Source organism: Amphibalanus amphitrite, unplaced genomic scaffold, assembly GCF_019059575.1.
Source record: "Amphibalanus amphitrite isolate SeventyFive unplaced genomic scaffold, NRLGWU_Aamphi_draft 000069F_arrow, whole genome shotgun sequence".
NCBI lineage: Eukaryota > Metazoa > Arthropoda > Thecostraca > Balanomorpha > Balanidae > Amphibalanus > Amphibalanus amphitrite.
In genome coordinates this window covers 800,675-822,431 of record NW_024881565.1, presented here as the reverse complement: position 1 = coordinate 822,431, position 21,757 = coordinate 800,675, and the positions used below count along the sequence as shown (strand labels likewise).

The window sequence follows — 21,757 nt, the reverse complement described above, 5'->3', positions numbered from 1 at the left end:
TAATCGACATCGTTTATTTAGCCAATAGTCATGCTCAAGGTGAGCTTGATCGTATCAGCCCACATTCGGTCCCCTTGGCCTTTTCGCAACTCTTCCGAGCTCACACCTGCTGTTACCAGTCGCTCTAACCAGCTTACAGCTGGTGTTTGTAAGCTTCTCCCAGCTCACAGATAAGTGTTTACTGCTCAACCCAGCCCAGAGTCAACCGCTCTGATTATAGCCTCGACGAGTTGTCTCTACTGCGCTCTACATACCTACATATGGCGTCGTCATCCGTCAGGTACATACACCCTTGGCGGCCAGTTTCCGTCGCAGAGGTCGCTGTGCTGCACGGCTTTCCAGCGCTGGGGTCACCACTGTCGCCGCCGAAAGCTGTTAGCAGCGACTGGCAACGATGAACGCCGAAACCTACTCTACTTGTACGAGTTGACTGCAACTCAGCCGGCCGGGAAAATTTGGAATGTCAACCGCTGAATTTGGAGATTAGAGGACGACTTCGGTACTGGCTAGTGACTTATGGCCGGTCATCACCACTGAACCGTTCTTAATGTGTCAATGCTGTCAACTGTGATATTTATGTTAAACCTTTTTTAGAAACAGTATTACTCTAGTAAGAGTTTCAAATTTTCAATTATCCTAAGTTATAATCTTCTGACATAACATAACTCGTATCAGCACTCCGTTCCGTCGTTTCCTTCCTCAGAACAGTCAAATCTCTCATCTTCACGTCTCCCCCCCCCCATTCCGGGCTGGACGGGCAGCTTTATACCATGCGGGAAGCTCCCATAGGAGCAGGCCCGTAGCCGGCTGAAATGACCGTCAGGGGAGCTGGGTGGCCTGTCCTCGTGATGGGCTCAGCCCCGACGGGTCACCACTCACCAGGGTGCCCGCCCAGATTTACCCCGTTTACATGAGTCAGCTAATGTATCCCACTAATTTCTATCATCCTTCCGGCTCTGAAGTCTGAATTGATCAGTGATTTTGTCAGACCGAAAGAGCGGCTAACTAAACGAAACAAAAAGAAAAGCTCATTTGCATTCACCAGTTATGTCATTACGGCCTCATTATGTAGTTACGTTCCATCTCCACGAGCTCTGCATCCCGTTGCATAACTACTCTGATTTCCAGAGACCTGGCGATCAGAGGTGTCCTTTTTGGGGATCCAGGTAACCCATCCCGCCCCGGCCGCAACCCTTCTCCAGGTAACCACAACTACCCGCATGGGGAACTTCGGTGGTAGCGGCCCGCAACAACCCACATAGCAGCCAAAAAGCTTCTCCACTTTCTAGACATATTTTTCCTGGACATCTTCTTGCATACCTATGTGACGTATTTTAGGGACTAGACCATGCTCCAGCATATTTAATTTCCATTTTGAAGGGGATTTTTTTTTTGTTTAAGTTAAGAGGTTTTTGATATTTTTGCTACCCGCATAAAACCCGCATCAGGGTATTTCCTGGTGATTGTGGGACCGATTCCCTTCTCTCATATCGTGGTAAAGAGAACACACGTTCGAGCTCCGCTGTCATTCGGAGGCGCGCTCCCTCACGCGTCGTGGTCCGGCCGCCGACCCAAATATAGCCTCGCTCGGCGGACCGGCCCCGTATCCTGTAACCACGGATGCTCTGCTCCCGGCACCGACGCTGACGAACTGTAGACAGTCGGAATACACCTCTCGGCCCGTTCGGTTCTCTTCTCTCGCTTCCGCGCCCCTACGACAATGGTGACAGCGGCGGTCGAGGGGACTTGTGCCCCTCACAACGGACCCCAGCCTCTGCATCTGCATTAACATCGCAGACTGGTTAGTCCGTGCTCCGATACGGTGCGTCGCCCCTACGTCACGTCATCGACTAGGGAGCTGACCTGTGACCATCCTGGACTTGTCATCGTCCAGCTGCACCGTCTCCAGTGAGCAGCTCTGCCCGGCAACATCATCGGCCTGCGGCAACCAACGCCATCAGCTGCACTGGACCTCTACGGAGCCCGCCGACAGCGCACGGCTCATCAGCCTGCGCAGTCCTCCTCAGCGTTATCGAGTGATGGACACCACCTCGTATACAACATCTAGCCTGAAGGAGAGAAGAATCTAAAATTCAAGCTAAAAACTCAAGAGAAATGGCAAAATCATTCCAATTAAAAATCGAAATCAAGAAAATTGAAAGAGATAAATGAACTCTTGATATTTTTATAAAAAAGTGACAGTGATTGATAAGTGAAATCTTGTAAAAAAAAAATTGTGAATTTGTGAAAACTGTACTGTCATGAAATTGTTTTCGTCAGTGTTCTGTGTCGTTTGCAGTGTTTCTGTGGTTACTCTCAAAATTCACGGAGAAATAGCAAGTGCAATTTCCTACTTTTGCAGGCACTTGTCTGTGTCATTTCGACACTTAACATAAATTGAGCATTTGTAAACGGAATGAACAGTCAATTACGTGCAAATCGTGGTTCAATCACCGAAACTATATATTTGTCTCCAAAAACGGCCAAAGTTGCCGAGGGCCAGAGATGCCCATGGGACGAGCCCTGCCAAAGAGCAGAGGACTCGCCCAGCCGTAAGCTCCACGACCTTGACAGACACGCACAGCGGTCCGGCAATGGTCCTTTTTCTTACCATTTAATAAGATCAACGACCATTCAAGCCACCGTGGCAGGCAGTAGGTGCAATTGCCACGAAACACCTACTTATCTGTTCATACCATTTTGCAATACGCTCAACCCAAAAAAATTATTCTCCGTTAGCTTGACGTTTGCTCTCTTTACGATGGTCGCTTCGGTTCCCTACGCTTCCCTGGAGGGAGGGAAGATATTGTGGGACCGATTCCCTTCTCTCATATCGTGGTAAAGAGAACACACGTTCGAGCTCCGCTGTCATTCGGAGGCGCGCTCCCTCACGCGTCGTGGTCCGGCCGCCGACCCAAATATAGCCTCGCTCGGCGGACCGGCCCCGTATCCTGTAACCACGGATGCTCTGCTCCCGGCACCGACGCTGACGAACTGTAGACAGTCGGAATACACCTCTCGGCCCGTTCGGTTCTCTTCTCTCGCTTCCGCGCCCCTACGACATGATGCAGCCCGCGCCGGGCCGGTGCTCTGAGATTCCGCGCCGGGCCGCGGGGGGTGTCTGAACACCCCCCCCCCCTTCTAACTCGGCTCCTGGGCCACGTAGCGACACGCGGTAAGCGGCACTCGAAAGAACGTCCAAAATAAGGACGAAAAAACTTTCGTCATTTTTTAGGTCAGGTCAAAGGTCAGGTCACCAGAGGTCACCAAAGGTAAAATGTTGACTATTTCAACATTTTGGAAACTGCCAACGGCTATCTCGGGAACCGATAGAGCTACAGCGCCGCAGAAAAGCGCATTCGATAGCCCTTTTACAGACCTTTCTGATTGATGTCCTCAGATTTGACCTCAGGTCAACGGTTTAGCCTCCAGAGGGCAAAAACTCCAAAAACAGCCGATTTTACGAAAAACGTTTTTTCGGCAATAACTTTTGACTCATAAGCGCCATGACAATAATTTTGCCAGCATCGGGTTCCTCTCGTCGAGACGCGTCGAATGAGCTATAATTTGACCTTGAAAGGTCAACTTAAAAAATTGACCTCAGGTCAAGGTCATGACCTGACCGGAAAAGGTCATGTTGCATATCATTCGATCCGCAACGTCGAGCCGAACACATCCTAGGCGTTTTCAGCGCTCTAGCACGCCTCTATCAAGAGTTATTAGCGAATAACTGTTAGATTCTGTTCGTGACCTGAGGTGACCTCGGGGACATAACGGGGGTCACAGTTGCCATTTTCCGGTTCAGTGTGTCAATTTTACCTACATCTCGATGTTTGGAGTGTCTAGAATAGCGTTCGTGCAAAACAGACGCTTTTCAATTTTCTCCCATTGACTTATAATGGAGGGGCCGCAAAATTGACCTGACCTTAGGTCACCGATATCAAAATTGCGAGATATACATTTTATAGATAGTGTTGCTCTTATCAATCGCTGAACGTTTCAAGGCAATCGTTCAGTCGGTGTAGCTATGACGAGCATTCTTATTTTTTCTGAGGTGAGGTCACTTGGCGTGACCTGGTGACCTGACCTAAGGTGACCTGGGTTTGAAATTTTCACAACATGTGCGGAAAAGACGCACAAACAGGTGTGCCAAAAACGGCAGCGCTCCGCGCCGCCGTTTTTGAGATATCTGCGAAAAACCGCAAGGGGGGGTGTTCAAACACCCCCCCCCCCGGCCCGGCGCGGGTTAAACCCATGCGGGTTTTGTTTACTCGCTCATTGCGGGCTGGCGGGTCGAAAAAGGGCACCTCTACTGGCAATCGTAAGCGCCTCGATGGGTCACAGTGACACTGAGACGGGTAAGTGCACGCATCGTTGTTAACTAGGCCAAGGCAGTTCCCAGCCTCTTCTTCATCAGCCATGGGTTAATGTGCAAGAGTTGCTGGGCTAAACTAATATTGTGCAAACATATATGTACTTACGTATGGTATGTAGGTATAACTGTAAACGTACCCACTACCCAGCCAGCGAGCAATTTGGTTTGACTCAAGTCCGTTTTTCCCCGGCAACTCCGACATGCCAGATTTGGGCCGGTGTAAACGGAACGCCGTCGGAACCGGAGTTTTGGGTCGATATTTTTGGGTCGATATGTCGCCAAAATTGGGTCGATATGGCTTTATTCCGGCTAGCCAGTCTTTGCTGTAGCGCTCTGGAGTTGGTATGGTCTCGGACTGCCATGTTTGGCTCAAGTCTGGCTCCCTGCCATGGCGTGCTACGGCCAGGTCCACCTGCTTCGTATGCTGCTCTGGCTTACTATGACTAAAGTAAGGTTGAGACTTGAGGTACAGCACGGCTGATACGGCATAAGTTCGGCTTTGGTGCGGGCGAGATGCATGTGGGATCGTGTGTCAGCTCGAGTAGACCTCCAGACCTTGCCCGTAATTCTGCCTGAGTAAGTACGGGAGTTAGCCAAAGTAAAACCAGATACGGCCCAGACCAATTTTGCCCGCCTGGGTAAGTATGGGCAAATGCGTAGCATAAAGATACCGCGGTAAACGCCGTCAGCAGTTGGGAATTACATCCGAATGCACGAGTAGGAATAAGCACTGTATAGTGTATAGTTGTGCAGTATGTTTATTTGCAATTAAACAATTGACAATGTTCAACATCAAGCAACACGCAACCACTTATCGTGTACCGCTATACAAGTCTGGCCACAGCGGCGTAAACAAAACGGTAATTGCGAACAGCAGCGGGACAAAATACGGTAGGCACCCGGTCAGCGATAACCACTCAGCCGCCGCACTCTGAGCTCCATCCAGACACTTTCTCTCGCCCGATGACACGTCCCACACGTCCCACACGCCCGGCTTGTGAAAAGGCTGATATATGGCCGGGCAGGCCAGCTGCCGGCGAAGGTCTAGTAATAGCCGAAGTCGTCGTACGGTGAGCCGTAGCCTCCGTAACCGTAACGCCTCCCGTAGCCGTAGCCGTAGCCGTATCCTCGTCCGTATCCGTAGTTGTGGTACCTGCTAACAGTGACCCGCTATTCCGTAAAATTCTTATTCGGTTAAAACTGTTATGAGACATGCATAAGCATAAAACGCTCGATAAGGATTATGAAAATCAAGGGTTAGAGGGGGACGAGGGTTTTAGCTTCTTACTAATGTATCTAAAGCATCAAAAAAACACTACCTGATAAGAAGTTACAAATATTGCACAGTATTGGTTAACATTGACAGACATCAGCCCTAATAAAATTATAAAGGCGTCGCGTGAACTGCCGATTTTTTCTCCGCCGTGTCTCGTATTTAAGATCTAATATACGACCCCGGTCGGATAGGGTCGTCAGTCAGGTGGGGCCGGTCGTGTCGGCCGGCCGGTCGGGGTTGGGCCGGTCGGCCGGTCGGGGCGGGGACGGTCGTCAGTCAGGTGGGGCCGGTCGGCCGGTCGGGGTGTCCTCGGCCGGTCGGGTAGGGCCGGTCGTCGGTGGGCCGCTGACCTGGGTCGGTAGTAGCGCGGCCTGAAGAACAGCTCGGCACCCTGCAGGTCACCGTCGGCTGTGTCGGCAGGAGCGTCCATTGGAGCCGCGGCACACACGGCCGACAGCGCTAGCACGAGCAGCACAACACTCTGCGGCGTGGCGACACGGTCAATACCTTCACCAGGGCAGAGAAGTGCCGCACAGCAGTAAACTGACGCGTCAAGTAAAGCACATCGAGTATGAAGTGTGAGGATCGAGAACACAGCACGTGAAGTCAGTTATTTTGATCGTTGAGAGACGCCAGAATAGTGATTCACAACATGAAACTCCTTCACAAAAGAAATAAACTCAAAACTTTACATCATGCGCAAATGACATGCTTCTATAGAATTCGAATGGAAATCAAATATTTAGCCATTTTCAAGTTAACGGTCTCACTTACAAGCTTCATGTCGATCACAACTTGCAGCGAGTCTCCAATCAGATGGTTTGCGCGTTCCAGCGAGACTCGGCTACTTATATACCTTCCGAATTCCGTGCCAGTTAACCGGTTGGAAATCGTGTTTGTATGCGTATAGTGCGTGTGTATTCCCTGCGCTTGTGGTGGCCCTTCTATTTCAAGCACGAGGACGGGGTCCTCTCGGGCAGGGATTGCACAAGCTGCACGATAATCTCGAGAGTCCGACAGGGGCACAGCGTGATCTCGGAAATACCGGCAGCAAAACACGTGGACCGGATGTGCAAGCCGATCAAAATAGCCAGAGACGCTCGCCAGCGGTGTCCTCCGGACCGCGGCAGTCGGCGGCCGATGATTCGTCAGTGTCGATACAAGATCAATGAGGGGTGGAGAGAACGTGATATTTTCATTGTTCCCTTGTTTGGGAGATGGTAAGGTTTGTTGAAGGATCGAGAAATTCTATATAAAAAATTCAGAAATAAGCTGCCAAACTTAAATTTAATGTGGACTTGGATTCCTAAGCATAATATGGAACGTTACTTTAAGCTATACATATCAAAAGCCGAAACAAACTAAAAGTAGGGAAAACAGTTGTATTTGTCGAGCGAGAAGCTCACCCTATAACAGCTCCTACGTATGTAATGCATAAGGCATATTATGTAAACATCCTTAAAACCAGGGATGCGGAGCCGTGAAAATTTCAGACGGCTCCGGCTCCGGCTCCGGGTGAAATGTCATGGCGGCTCTGGCTCCGATTAAATGGTCCGGCTCCGCCGGCTCCGGCTTCGGCTCCGACTCAGTACATACCCTAATGCGCAGGGATGCGGAGCCGTGGAAATTTCAGACAGCTCCGGCTCCGGCTCCGGCTTCGGAGAAAAAAACGGCTCCGGCTCCGGGTGAAATCTCATGGCGGCTCCGGCTCCGGGCAAAATGTGCCGGCTCCGGCGGCTCCGGCTCCGGTTCCGGCTCCGGCTCCGTACCCCTGCTTAAAACAGATCTAACAAAGGTTCATTATAGCCTATAGGTGCTTACAACATGACAAAGTATTATCAGCTCCATCCACATGTAGGGGGTCACTGCTCAATCTTTATTGTCACGCTAAAAACACGATTTACTTAATAGGCATATGGTTTTCAACCATCTATTTACATGCGGGTAAAATTGAAGCGAAATTATGGGTAAAAAAATCCACTTGTTTTCGTTCGCAATCTTCTGTCTTCTGTACTGCATATGTGCCATTGCTGGCGGTTGGCGCAGACAGCTACATGCTCATGGATGAAGTCGCCGAAACAGTAGGTCGAGGGCCCTGGCCGAGCCGTCCATACAAGAAGTGAGTGACATGCCGAGTAGAAGGCTGAGTGCGCCTCCCACCTCTCCAAATAGCCTGCCGGACAGACAGCGGAGTCAGAACCGACTTACGTCCTCTATACTACCAGCTTCGGCATCTTATTAATGCAGTGCTGTCATGTCGCATTACAAATAACTGCCCGCTATAAGGAATCTAGTTGAATTGGATAATACCATCTTATATCATTGACGGCCGCCAATAAACTGAGAGAGACCTGCCCGATGCGAGAGATCGTTGCTGGTACTGACGTGAAGGAGTCGTAGACGAGTTTCTCGCGCGTCAGCTGGTAAAAGGTGTCGCGGAAGGAGAGGGTGAGCACGGAGAGCTGGTGGCGCGCCAGCACCGGACGCTCGGTGCGCGAGAACGGCGTGAAGTGGAAAAAGTTGAGGCGACACGGCTGCGGACACTGCCGCTGACAGTCGGTGTCACGCAGCAGAGCAGAGTCCTGCGGGCAGGGCAGACTTATGTATGTGGCTAATAGTCGTAGTAAAGAAAAAGATGCTTAATAATTATACACAGGTAGATATTAATTCGTATAGCGCACTTTATTTTTGCCGTATAAGTCATATCAATGCGCTGCAGTCATCAGGCACGCAAAAGCATGCATGTTTAATTGGATGGCTATGCTATTGGCCCGTACCAAGTACCATGCATTTAACCTTCAAATAAGCACAAATGGCAGTTCATTGACCATCTTCACAGAATAATCGATTCACATTTATTATTCTTACTAATGAAACGTACCATTAGCAAACTAGTGAATCGTGATGTTGCTATGCCGAGTCAGCTGAGAAATATCTCGGAGTGAGCTCTCTGAGAGCATCTGTGGCGGTTTTCCGGCCGCCGTGACGGCGGGCCGTCCCACAGTAGCAGATGCGCGCGTCCACAGGTGCCCTGCCGCACCCGGCCACTCCCCACGGCGGTCTGCGCTGACTCACCTGCTCGTCAACGTAGCTGGCCATTGTGTAGGCCTGGTCCGGGTCCTGGCAGGTGCTCCCCTCGTCCAGAAACCAATCCAGGCTGACGACAGACGCATGAACTTACAGAACACATCGCTCAGTGGCGAATCACAGCTACTGGAATCGTAGCGACGTGGGAAACAAATGAATCAAACGGCTTCAGTTCGTTCAACAAGTCCAGAAAATGTTCGTGTTCACTGGTTTACAGTTGTTAGCTATAGTCAAGAGCTTGTACTTTCCTCGGGGAAATACACGATCTCACACATTCGAAGATACCTATAAGCTAAAAACTTGCCCATTAGCAGCTGTGGTCATGACTTTCATTTACAAACATCTGCGCATAGCCTGTTCCACCTATCACATGGTTGTATCACTAGAGTCGGACCAGATGTAGCATACCTACGTCACCCATCGCCAGTACGTCATTCACCGACATGCGCGAAGCCCAGTGACTGAGATCGAAAGCTACTGACCTCAGCTTACCACGACAGGAGCCAACACACCTACACCTGACAGAGCTGCCCCGCACTCCACCCATTAATCTGTGTCTCCATTGGTGTCCAGCCTACCTGCAGCTGTAGTTGAGAGCCCGCCGGACCGCGCGCCCGAAGCAGCGGTTCAGACAGCTGCGCTGGTGGTATCCTGCGTCGTCACGGCACCGCTGCTGGTAGCCGTTGAGCCAGAGTCTTGGGCGCACGTTCAGCTCCACCTTCATCAGCGAGCCGAAGGGCACCTCCACGTTATTCTGGCCGTGCACGAAGAACGGCGTCCAGGCCTCCTGTGGGACCGGCGCGGGAGGTGTCGGTGGTACTATAGTCTGGCAAACCTAAGAAAGAATGGATTTAAAAGGTCACTAATCTTATTGCATATTTGTAATAAATCATTGCAAAGAATACGTACTTACACCATCTGAAGAATCGTGCAAGTAAATGTTTAATTTTCCTTTTCTCTTGTCACCATCTGCAAATCTAAGATTGAAGAAATAACCATTAAATTTGATATGTCGTCCACCACGTATTTCTGAAACAACGAAGTGTATCGGTTCAGTTAACCCGCGCACCGACGGGGGGGCGGATACCTGCCCTCCCCCCCCCCCGATATCTCGAGAACGAAGCAAGCTAGCGACAAGCGGCAAAAGGCATGGGATACAGACGGACAAGGTCTACAATTTTTACAGAATTTATGTTCAGGTCAGGTCAAAAATGACATCACAGGGGTCAAAAAGTCCAAATGTCGGCGCTACATATATAAAGAGTGAAGAGATATATGCGCTACATATGTGAAGAGAGCTTTTCACGAATAAGTTTCGAAGTGGCCAAGCTAGACGATATATATATATATATATATGTTACAGGCAAAGTGAAAACTCGGGCATTTTGCAAAATGCCTAGGCAATTTGCAAAATGCCTGACCCGCCAGGCATTTTGCAAAATGCCCAGGCAGTTTGCAAACTGCCTGACCCACCAGGCATTTTGCAAACTACCTAGGCATTTTACAAAATGCCTGAACCACCAGGCATTTTGCAAAATGCCTGGGTTTCCATATAATCCACCGTTTTTGTGGACTACAGGCGTTGATCATAAACGTTCCACTGTGACTGACCCTAAAACACATTTCACATGTGTTGTGGGCACATGTGACACATTCCACGGTCACGAATACAGGGTGTCACGAAATTGTTGCGGGATGTTGTACTTGTGTCCCGAAATGTATCGTAGTTGCGTCAGTGTTCTCCAGCACCTCGCTGACAAGTTATCAGCGGCCACATGGTCTGTCCCCGCGGCACCTGGTGAATCTCAAATAGGCCTCTGTAGCCCATCATGCCCCAAACGAGAATCTCCAGTGCCCAGTGGGTGCTTCACCGTCTCGACGGTGCAGCGCCTCTGAGCTGTTGTTGGCCCAGAACTGCTTGTCGGGACGGTTAGTGACTAAGAAGAGCTCTAATAGCCGTTTTCACGACGGGCTATCCGGCGAGTGCACCTAATTTGACCAAATCTGCACCTAACCTCTTTTACAGCAAATATCTTTATCTTATGAATTTATTTCAGTGTTTTAACCGATGATGCTCTCTGATAATATGGCAGAGGAGGCATATAAGCAATTAGTACAACCCTAGCTGATGGCTACTAAGAGACACACTGAACCTAATTTGACCAAATATGCACCTAATCTGCACCAGATGTGAACCAAATGTGTACCAGATGGCCGTCGTGAAAACGGCTAATATCGCCTCACGGCCTCATCATTGAAAAGTCTGATACTCTAGTCCTGAATGGTCCAGATTTGGTGGGTTTTGTCGAAATCCAGCTGCATCACTTATGGATGACGGTGAGTCAGGGTTGCAGCCTGAGGTTGAGCGGCTTCAGCTTCAGGGTAAAATCTTCAGATACCGGGGGATCGCCGATTTAGATGCCGAGTGCCCTGGTCCAGATGCCCTGGTGCCGGACCCGTTCAAATTACATCCATTCAGCACTCAAGAGGGGCATGGAGGGACAAGACCGCCCCAACCGCGTATCAAGTTCGTGACACTCTGTATACCTACGTCTTGCGTCAATTCTGTCGAGATGGAGCCAACGCTGAATGGACATGAGCCACCGTCTCCGTACCTTTCGTATAGGTATACGGAGTTGTAGCCGTGTGTATAAAAGCTGCGATGTCCAGTATTCTGCCCTCGTGGGCAACTGTTCCGGCAGAGACGATTGATAATGTACGTAAACGTGTAACAATCAAATTTTCGCAAATTGGAAGAGTATTCTCTTCTGATCAATATCCACCCATAGTATTTTCAAAAAGCCACCAAGAGCTCTTAGAAACAGTACAATCATTGTACCGAGCGCATGTTTACCCACGAAACCACGCCCGGTGCTCGGCACCCGACGGCCGCTGGGGCTCAGTGACCTGAACTCGGCTGCGCTACCCGGAGAACGCAGTGTCCCCTCGCTTGGTGCGCATTGACAGCAATGAACTTTTGTAAGCGGCAGTTACAAATGATGCTTACCTATACATCGTCGCTAGTGCGAGTTTGATGCCAGGCATTTTGCAAAATGCCTGGGAAAATATTTCAGGCAGTTTGCAAAATGCCTGGTGGGTCAGGCAGTTTGCAAACTGCCTGGGCATTTTGCAAAATGCCTGGCCGGTCAGGCATTTTGCAAATTGCCTAGGCATTTTGCAAAATGCCCGAGTTTTCACTTTGCCTGTAACATATATATATATGTTACAGGCAAAGTGAAAACTCGGGCATTTTGCAAAATGCCTAGGCAATTTGCAAAATGCCTGACTGGCTAGGCATTTTGCAAAATGCCCAGGCAATTTGCAAAATGCCTGACCGGCCAGGCATTTTGCAAAATGCCTAGGCAGTTTGCAAACTGCCTGGCCCACCAGGCATTTTGCAAACTGCCTGAAATTATTTTCTCAGGCAGTTTGCAAAATGCCTGACATCGAACTCATACCAGCGACGATGTGTAAGCATCATTGTAAGTGCCGCCCACAGGGGTTAATCACAAGCGATACGCACCAAGTGGGAGGACACACAGTGAGACATTCTCCGGGTAGCGCTACCGAGTTCAATGTCACTGGGCCCCAGGCAGCGCGAGCGGCCCGGCCGCCGCGCCGGCTACCGGGCGCCCGGCGCGGTTTTATCGGTAAACACGCGTTAAACACGGTTATGTTTCGAAGAGCCTTGATGACTCTGGAAATACTTTCTGTGGATATTGATCAGAAAAGAATGTTCTTTCGATGTATGGTAGCTTGGTTGGCGAGCCACACTTCTACATTATCAATGCATTGTGACTGTGTAAAGATGAACATGCCCGTTGCATGTAAAACTTGTAATTTCTAAGCGTCTTTTTATTACAAAGGTTTATTTATTACAAAGTGGGTCGTGGATGACCAAAAACTTGCTTTTCTGGAAAAGCGGAAAAGCCACATGTTCTTGTTGTTTATGGAATGTATCTCATCTCATTCCAATGCATTGCCATTGTTTAAAAAAAAAATTAACAAAAATGTTTATTGGATACGCTTGTCTCTGTTCTATCGATCGCTGGCAACCCCGTGTCGCTGCGGCCCTCTCTTGCCGTGATGTAAATAAGCACGGGAAACGAAGAATGTCGGGTCAATATTCGGCCGGTCGCCGCGTTTTTCCGCGCCCATGTTTCTCTGTGCCATGCTCCGCGCCCCATCGCAGAACTCCTACAAACGAACGGCTACAACTCCGTATACGAAAATTATAGGGAGACGTTGGCTCAATCTACACCATTCAGTAGTGGTTCCATCTCGACGGAAGTGGCGCAAGACGTGGGTATATTCGTAAATATTGAATGTGTTTGGTGCTCAGGCACATGGGAGCGACATGGTCAACGCCTGTGGTAAACAAAAACGGTAAAATAAATCAATCACAACTCAGGCATTTTGCAAAATGCCTGACCCGCCAGGCATTTTGTAAACTGCCTAGGCAGTTCGCAAAATGCCTGGTGGGTCAGGCAGTTTGCAAACTGCCTAGGCATTTCGCAAAATACCTGGCGGTCAGGCATTTTGCAAATTGCCTGGGCATTTTGCAAAATGCCTAGCCGGTCAGGCATTTTGCAAATTGCCTAGGCATTTTGCAAAATGCCCGAGTTTTCACTTTGCCTGTAACATCAGGCGCGTAACCACCACTGGGGACACTGGGGACCGGTCCCCAGTAACTTTTGGGTTGCTGGGGACCGTCCCCAGTAAAACCGACGACCTCCTCAATTTGCTCAAATAGCCAAAAAGCTGGAACAGCTACTCAGTGGCCCAACAGACCGAGCAAGCCTGGACAAAGTTCGCAGTTCGTTAGAATGGTGGCCCGAGGAACTCGAGGTGGACAACTTGTCCAGTCAGGTGCGCGTGTTCCTGTCGGGAAGACAGGTCACGTGCCTCAAGCACGCCAAGGAGGCCTTCCAAAGCCTGAGTCATGACGCCTGATCTCTCCTCCCATGCAAGTCGAGCAGCTGCTGAGGCAGCTGACGGTGTTGCCAGCAGCATCGGCTACCGCAGAGCGAAGCTTCAGTGCCTTGCGTAGGCTGAAAACATGGATGCGGTCTACACTGAGCCAAAGGCGTCTGGACGGAGTGGCTATATAATCACTGGCGGATCCTGGGGGGGGTCCACGGGGTCATGACCCCCCCCAAAAGGTCTGAGAGGGTCATTTGACCCCCCCCAAAAGCCGAAGACCTAAATGCGCTATAGACGCCGTCTTGCATGCTCAAAATCACCTGTCAAACACTTCTGAGCTAATACCTTTGTTTTTCTGGATCGTGTTGCGTGAAAAGGCGTATTGAAGACCAGAATCTTACTCGTTTTTGTCTCAACCGTGCGAGCACCAGGGGATGATCCAGGAAAACTCCAAGGGGATGGTCATGAATTTAATTCGTGGTGCCCCTACCTATACGCAAAATTAAAAACTCAACGGATTTCGGTCACTTAATTTTGGTGATGTCCTATTTTCATTTTTATTTTGTTTGTTTTATTTTTAGTGCCCCTGGGCCCTGGCAGGTCAAAATCACGTCTGAGGCGAAAGAAATTCACGGGAATCCCAAAAATCACGTCAGGACATTCAGGGCCCTCTGACCAGCCTGACAGCTAGGGCCCTTCTTACTTCCTGGGGCCTCCAGTGAATAACCGCTAGTGTCTGTGTCTGACCGCTAGGGCCCCTCTGACTCCTCAGTAGGTAGGAGGCCCTCTGTAGAGGAGGTCCTCTGTAGAAAGGAGGCCCTCAGTAGAGAGGAGGCCCCCTGTAGAGAGGAGACCCCTTTAAAGAGGAGGCCCTCTGTAGAGAGGAGACCTGCTGTAGAGAGAAGGCTCTATGTAGAGAGGAGGCCCTGTGTAGAGAGGAGGCCCTCTGTGGAAAGGAGACCGCCTGAATGCAGAAGGCCCTCTGAAGAGTGGAGACCCGCTGTAGAGAAGAGGCCCTCTGAAGAAAGGAGGCCCTCTGTAGAGAAGAGGCCCTCTGAAGAGAGGAGGCCCTTTGCAGAGATGAGGTCCTCTGGCTCTTTGAAGAGAGGAGGCCCTCTGTAAAGGAGGCCCTCTTAAAGGGAGAGACCCTCAGTAGAGAGGAAGCCCTCTGTAGAGAGGAGGCCCTGTAGCTTCTGTAGTTAAGAGGCCCTGTGAAAAGAGGAGGCCCGCAGTAGAGATCGGTGGTCCTCTGTAGAGAGGAGGCCCCCTCTGTGTTTTGACAAATGTTTTTGCAAATTTTTCGCGGCGCTTCGCGCCGCCGATTTATGTACATACGTACAGGTCAATACGAAATCTTGACTGTAATTACATAAACCAACCGTGTCAAATTGAATCAGAATTCATATGTGTGCTGTAAAGGAACTCCGGCTTGTACTGCAATGCTAAAAGGGTGGTAAAATTTGTGTTTTGGAGCTGTGTTTCGACACATTCTTTTGCAAATTTTCTCGGCGCTTCGCGCCGCCGATTTATACACCAATCAATAAGAGAGAAATAACAGTGACTGTAATAACACCAACCGTGTCAAATTGAATCGGAATTCATATGTGTACTGTGAAGGAACTCCGGCTTGTACTAGCATGCTAAAAAGGTTGTAATATTTGTGTTTTAGAGCTGTGTTTTGACAACTTTTTTTTGCAAATTTTTGCGGCGCTTCGCGCCGCCGATTCATACACAGGTCAATAAGAGAGATCGTGACTGTATGCTACTATTTACTAATGCATTAGGCTAAAAGTGAGGTAACTATATCTACTTCTGGGTTTTTAAGTCGGTCGACCCGCCTCCCCCCCCCCCCCAGTAAAAAATCCGTGGCGACGCTCCTATATAGGTGGGTTTCACTAACTAAAACTACTGAGCCGAGTGACTTACGATAAAACTTCATCTTATAAACGACGAAGATCAAATGTCATTTTTTGATCTCGACATACTCGCTCCCTACCCCCCCCCCCCCGGTCGTCAGAATTCATTCACCAGACCTGGTATGTCGGCCGACTGGTGACCCCCCCCAAAACGACCCCCTAGATCCGCCCTTGTATATAATGCATGTGCACTGTGACCGCGTGCAGGTGCAGCCCACTGAGGTGGCTAAGGACTTTTTGGCTTTGAACGCGTCTCACCGCCACACATTTTAACCCTCGCCCTGGCAGGGGAGAGGGTCGATTCGATGCGACCCCCCCCCCCTCCGAGTTTTTTTTTGCGATCGCGCCGAGCTATCAGTCGGATCGTGCTGAAATTTTCGACAGCTCTGGGACATCTTTTGCTCAACTTTTGGTAAAAAAGCAGTTCCGGGTCATGTCAGGTCACCGAGCTATGACGTCATAATAGGTAGGTATCACCTCTGACCGTTTTTGACAAAATCGTACGTACCGTAACTGGACGTGATCTCATCGACAAGAACGAAACTATTCCGTGTGATTTGTCAGAATTTGACTGGAAATGAATCTTCACATTGTATGTTGACCTTTCTAAGATCAACCAATGTAATGACCTCGCATGTTCGCACACTGACCTCCGTGATATGAGCCGTGTTTAGTGGCGTTTCTTGAGGTCCTGAACCCGAATCTGTGGTTCAGTTTCCCCTAAATGCCTTCTGTTCCTTGACCTTTACAAGGTCAACCAAGGTCAATTACCTAGAATGAACTTCCGCCGGCGACCATCCTCGCCGGCAGCGGGCGTGACTTTTCGTGTTCCCGGGGAATACGTCACGCCAGTAATGACTGAAATGCAATCAATTTTACATCATCTTGTTGCTGATTCGTTGAAAGACACGGTCGTGAGAGTTTCATGTGGCTATCTTTCATAGATTCGCCAATAGGTACTGGCTAAGTAATTTGGAAGATTATAGCTTTTCCCGGAAATTTGACCTTTGACCTGCCTGCCAAGCCGCGTTATAAAAATGCGCTGCCAGTGCGAGGCTTAAAGGAAATAGTTCACATTTTAACATGGGTTTTGAACTGGAATAGCAGTTCCGTAGCTTGGGCTGAGACGAGCATAAATCAGGAGCTTTTACAGCCCAACGATCACCCTAGGCAAAGATATTCTATTTCTCGTCCCGAAAAAGGTGTCTTGCGTTGAGGATGTGTGCCTTGCATATATTTACATCCAGTATGAAACGAGCATGGGTCCCGAAAATTCTTCAGAAACTAGAGAAATTATCTACGAGAACTCTAGAGAAATTCTTGTACTGATCAATAAGGACATTCAGGGGAACATTATCGCCCTTGCCAGTAAAACTAGTAAAAGGGCTAACTTTGCATGGTTCTTTAATCTTTAATGCATTATTTCACGCACTGGCGGATCCAGGGTTTCAGCGCGGGGGGGGGGCATACCAGGTCACGGAGCCAAACCTTCTCCTAGGGTACCCCCAAATCCTGTCTTCTCATCGGATTTAGGCCACTTATTTTTCGTCATAGCCCTGACACGATAGTTTTTTTCTTAAAAAAAAAACAAATGGTAGGCCACCTGGGCCCTGTTTCACCGGTGATAGCAACACGCTGCTCGGGGTTACATGAGCAGAGTTAATACGCATTACAAACGGACTACAGTGGTGAGCGAATAGGAAAATCCGTTCCTGATACGCATTTACTTGCTCATGTAACCCCGGTAGCTGCTATTACACGTGGGGCGTTCCACGACAAATCGACAAATAAAAAATCAAATTTGCACCCTCATATTTTATTTTTCGTTGAAAACTGGTGTAAGGGGTTGTGATGGGCGGGGAAGCCAGCTGTGACAAGGATTTTTTTTTCTTCGAACAACGGTTTCCGAGATATAGCCTCGGGCAATTCCAGCAGGTCGCGCTGCAGCCCTATGTTTGGCGGCCTATAACTCAGAAACTATTGGTTTTCTACGATAAAAACTTTATATGGTTCAACTCACAATCAGCCAACAAACATTTTGGCTATCTCGCATTTTCAATTTTTGAAAATTTTGATCAGGTGACCTTTTGACCTATTTTTCGAAGAGTGACTTTGATATTTTCCCCACTGAAAGTTGTAATTTTGTCTGATGACGATTAAAGCCTTATCAATTGTCATTCATATGCGAAAATAAAAAAGTGGATATCGCCCTGCGTTGACCTCAGGTCAGGTAATTTTTATGACCTGTCCATTATTACGAGCGGGAGCGACAGCGAGATCTCGAGAATAAAGCAAGATAGCGACAAGCGGTAAACGGTGCAGGGTACAAATGGATAAGGTCTATAATTTTTACTGAGGTCATTTTCAGGTCAGGTCAAAGATGACGTCACACTTGCCGGCCTATCTTGCCGGCCCTCACTTGCCGGCCTATCTTCAGGAGCCCTGTGGAGTCCTTATAGATCGGCATGGGACTCTCAGGCGTCGCTGCAGCGACGCCTGAGGGCTCTCATGGGATGACTCCCTGGGAGCCCTCAGAAGTCAGAGTCACCAGTGTGGGGCCCACAGAGTTGCAGGTAGGTAGCCGTCAGATGCGCTTGTGTAAGACCTTCAGAGGCGCCAGTGTGGGGCCCTCAGAGCCGCCGCCGATGTAGGCCCTTAAGAAACATTGGTGTTAGTCCCTCAGATTGGTGGTATTGGGCTCTCAGAGGCGCCGGTGTGAGGCCCTCACAGGCGCCGTTATGGGCCCTCAGAGACACTGGTGTGAAGCCGTTCCATGCGGGTATGGGTCAGGACCCTAGTTAGAGCTGAGCTGACGCTTAATGGGTCAGCAAGAGCACTCAGAGGCCAGCACAGGGCTATCAGAAGTCGGAGTGGGGCCGTTATGGAGATGTGTGATGTGTGGCGACTCAGGAGCCCGTGTCTCCGTGAGGTGCTCTCACGAGTCCTGCGGGTCTTATATCAGTCGAAATGAGGCACGCTTGGACCCTGAGCGGCCACTAATTGGCACTGCAGGGCCTCTCGGGCCCATAGGGCACCATGCATCTAATGAGGCGGCACGCGCCCCTTGTGTCCCCCCCCCCCTCCCCGCTTACGCTGCGCTGGCTGCGGCCATACAGGTAAATCGTATTCTAACCGTCCCTATTCCCAAGCATAGGCGGCGGCCGATTCCTGGCTTGCGCAATATGACTGCCGTCGTTACGCAATACGGTCAATAGGGTTGAAGCGGCATTGCTCCCTTGTGGTAAGAAGCAACATATTTTTAGACAAAATAAAGGCAATGACAACTAAATTGAGGTTACTAAAACGACTCTGATCACAAAAGTACCTAGTTACTAGGAAGGCTTTCTAATCAATTTTTATTTAGTTCCTCGTTATAGGCGTAAGAAGTGTAAGTCTGAATGGGGGGGGCATACTTGTACTGAATGCCCCTCAGGCTCCTGTCCGGGGGGCATATGCCCCTAAACTATTATGTTGAGGACTCGTTTTAGGGCCTTGGGCGGGCGGCCGCGGATGGGGTCTGGGGAGACAGATAGACGGACGGACGAACATACGGAGAGACGGATGGACGGACGGACGGAGAATGGAGAAACGGACGGATGGATGGACGGACTGAGAGACGGAAGGGCGGACGGACGGACGGAGAGACGGACAAAGAGATGGACAGACGGACGGGTAGAGAGAGAGAGAGAGAGAGAGAGAGAGAGAGAGAGAGAGAGAGAGAGAGAGAGAGAGAGAGAGAGAGGGAGAGAGAGAGACTGAGAGAGAAAGAGAGACTGAGAGAGAAAGAGAGACTGAGAAAGAAAGAGAGACTGAGAGAGAAAGAGAGAGAGAGAGAGAGAGAGAGAGAGAGAGAGAGAGAGAGAGAGGGGGGGTGGTGAGAGAAAGGAGGATAAGACTAATGAAATAAAAGGAAAAGACTAACAGAGACTTCAGGGAGGACGGCAAGGAGACTGATACCTACAGAGAGGAACAGTGGCGGCGGAACACCTTCAATTAAGGGGGGGGGGGCACTGCCAACTTTTGGTCCCACTCTTTCCATGCAACGCCCATAGGGCTAATGCTAAAATGCCAAAATCAAAGGGGGGACGGTGCCCCGGTGCCCTCCCCGTTCCGCCGCCTATGGAGAGGAAAGATGAGTGAGCAAGGGATTTGAGAGATAGGTAAAGAGACAGGGAAGAAATGAGATTTTATTGCTCCGCTCCTAATAACACTTCCTAAAATAAAATATAATTGGCCGTAATTATCGAATAAGAATCGGAAATTGTCAATTGAACGTCTGATTCCCTTACATTAATCGACAATCCGCCCTATACCATGTTTGACATGTTTGCAGTTTGCACCAAAGCCAGCTTGCAGGTTATAGCCTATACATCGAGGCAGTGGTATATACTATACAGCCCGGTGAATTCCTGCATATAGCCGAGACCTCCGGCGGTATTTTCCCACGATCAGCCGGATTTCAAAGTCGTGTATTTTTCGTCCCGTGGCAGGCGGCCGGCGCAATCTCGGGGAAAGAGGCGCTCCAGTAACAAAAGCACGAGCAGATCGCCCAAATGCCGGCGGCCGCGATAATTTCTCTAGTTTCTGAAGAATTTTCGGGACCCATGCTCTTTTCATACTGGATCGCGTGTGCCTTACAGAAACTTAAAAGTTCTTCCTATATCAAAAATATAGAAAATAATCTTTTGTTATAAAAAGGTTTTATTTTCTTTGCTGATCATTTTGAACATAAAAAATCATAAATCCATTGCAAAAAATAATTTCGTGAAAGTGAACTATTTCCTTTAAGATCTTTTTAAAGTTAGATTTTATTCTTAACAATTTTCCACCCTTCCCACGTATCTCATCCCACACCTGAAATATAATATTTGGTCTTCGCGGCCTTCCATGTGGTCCCCAGTAGCTTCAGACTCGTGGTTACGCGCCTGTGTAACATATATATATATATTTTTTATACACTGTGAGTACAATTTATTGCATAGGTAGGTATATTTCATAGGCATTATAGGTATGTTTACTCTGGGCATTATGGCATTATGATTATTTGTTTTATTTCCTCCTCACTAGCATGCTTACTCTGTCTACTTCTTTCCCTCTCCCTTTGTCTTCGCTACTCACGAGGGTAGGCGGTGTGGCACACTCTATCCAGTTCCCTGATCATGCTCCACCGCACCGTTTCATCGTGGTTGGCAGCGCATGGCTTCGTCGAAATTCGACACTAAGAAAAAAGTCACAAAATGCTCAATATGTTGAACATTGGGTCGTTGTGACTTATAGTTCATTCATAGGCGACATCGAGCTCTACGATGAAAAAATGAAAAAAACGAAGAATATTCCTTGACGAACTTCTTCGCTTCAATAGTCAGAACTTAGAAGTGACCGTTTTGACTAATGTCTGCAATCGTTTCCAGCTAAATCAGGAATGAGGCGCCGAATTCGGAATGTTTGAGCACTTGACATCCCAGGCTCATTCAAGCATTTAATGGAAAGCGTTAAGTTATTTGATTTACTGTATGCCTGGCCTATTCAAATACATTAGCCAGAGGGGTGTGGTAATAACTGGTGTAAGCAAATTGACCACGGTCAAAAATGCATTACCAGAATGCACTTAAGCCAACATTTGGGATGGTCTCGTTCCTAAGTCGGCTAAGAGCTTCGGTCTAGACAATTATTTTATCGTTGGCATACAGTAAAATACATACCAAACTCGGCCGGTGATAAATTTTCAAGACCTCAGTCCTTACTGATTTTTGAACTCGGCCTTCGGCCTCGTTCAAAAATCCAGTAAGGACCTCGGTCTTGAAAATTTATTTACACCGGCCTCGTTCAGTATTATATAGTGCCAGTCGCAGTCACGCGGTACTCACATCTGTGATAAAGTCAGATCTTTTGTGGGGTATGGAGCTGAAAATAATCACACACGTCAGAGGACAGAAAACATCAATTTTAATGTTCACATTTGCATGATTGCTTGCTCCGTGACGCCATATATCGAATATCCTATAACGGACGAATTTAGTCAACGAATTTGGAGTCAAGTAAACACATCATAAACCAAATGATAAAAATCGGAACATTGGCATTAAGTAAAAAATGCAGGGTATGTAGTTACATGTTGCATGCAACACATATACCAAACACTATTATGACTCTATTATAAGCTGCAGCAGTGGTACTCAC

General features: G+C 48.8%; 2 protein-coding genes across 4 annotated transcripts; both read right to left on the bottom strand.

The window, feature by feature from the left end:
- Positions 1-5,136: 5,136 nt before the first annotated feature.
- LOC122379026 (prismalin-14-like) lies at positions 5,137-6,634 on the bottom strand. Of its 2 annotated transcripts, none has more exons than XM_043360875.1 (3): positions 6,426-6,634; positions 6,002-6,132; positions 5,137-5,531 (listed from the first exon to the last, which is right to left on the bottom strand). In XM_043360875.1, exons 1-3 carry the CDS (start codon positions 6,432-6,434, stop codon positions 5,420-5,422), a joined length of 252 nt encoding a protein of 83 aa, XP_043216810.1. In that variant the 5' UTR covers positions 6,435-6,634; the 3' UTR covers positions 5,137-5,419. The 2 variants fall into 2 exon arrangements, with proteins under 2 accessions (XP_043216810.1, XP_043216811.1); XM_043360876.1 differs by having other exon boundaries at positions 5,137-5,528.
- Positions 6,635-7,513: 879 nt separating this feature from the next.
- On the bottom strand, positions 7,514-21,158 carry LOC122379025. 2 transcript variants are annotated; one of them, XM_043360874.1, is made up of 6 exons: positions 20,696-21,158; positions 9,648-9,767; positions 9,317-9,525; positions 8,727-8,808; positions 8,037-8,233; positions 7,514-7,824 (listed from the first exon to the last, which is right to left on the bottom strand). In XM_043360874.1, exons 3-6 carry the CDS (start codon positions 9,460-9,462, stop codon positions 7,710-7,712), a joined length of 540 nt encoding a protein of 179 aa, XP_043216809.1. In that variant the 5' UTR covers positions 9,463-9,525; positions 9,648-9,767; positions 20,696-21,158; the 3' UTR covers positions 7,514-7,709. The 2 variants fall into 2 exon arrangements, with proteins under 2 accessions (XP_043216809.1, XP_043216808.1); XM_043360873.1 differs by having other exon boundaries at positions 9,652-9,767; positions 20,696-21,149.
- Between the last annotated feature and the right edge of the window lie 599 nt (positions 21,159-21,757).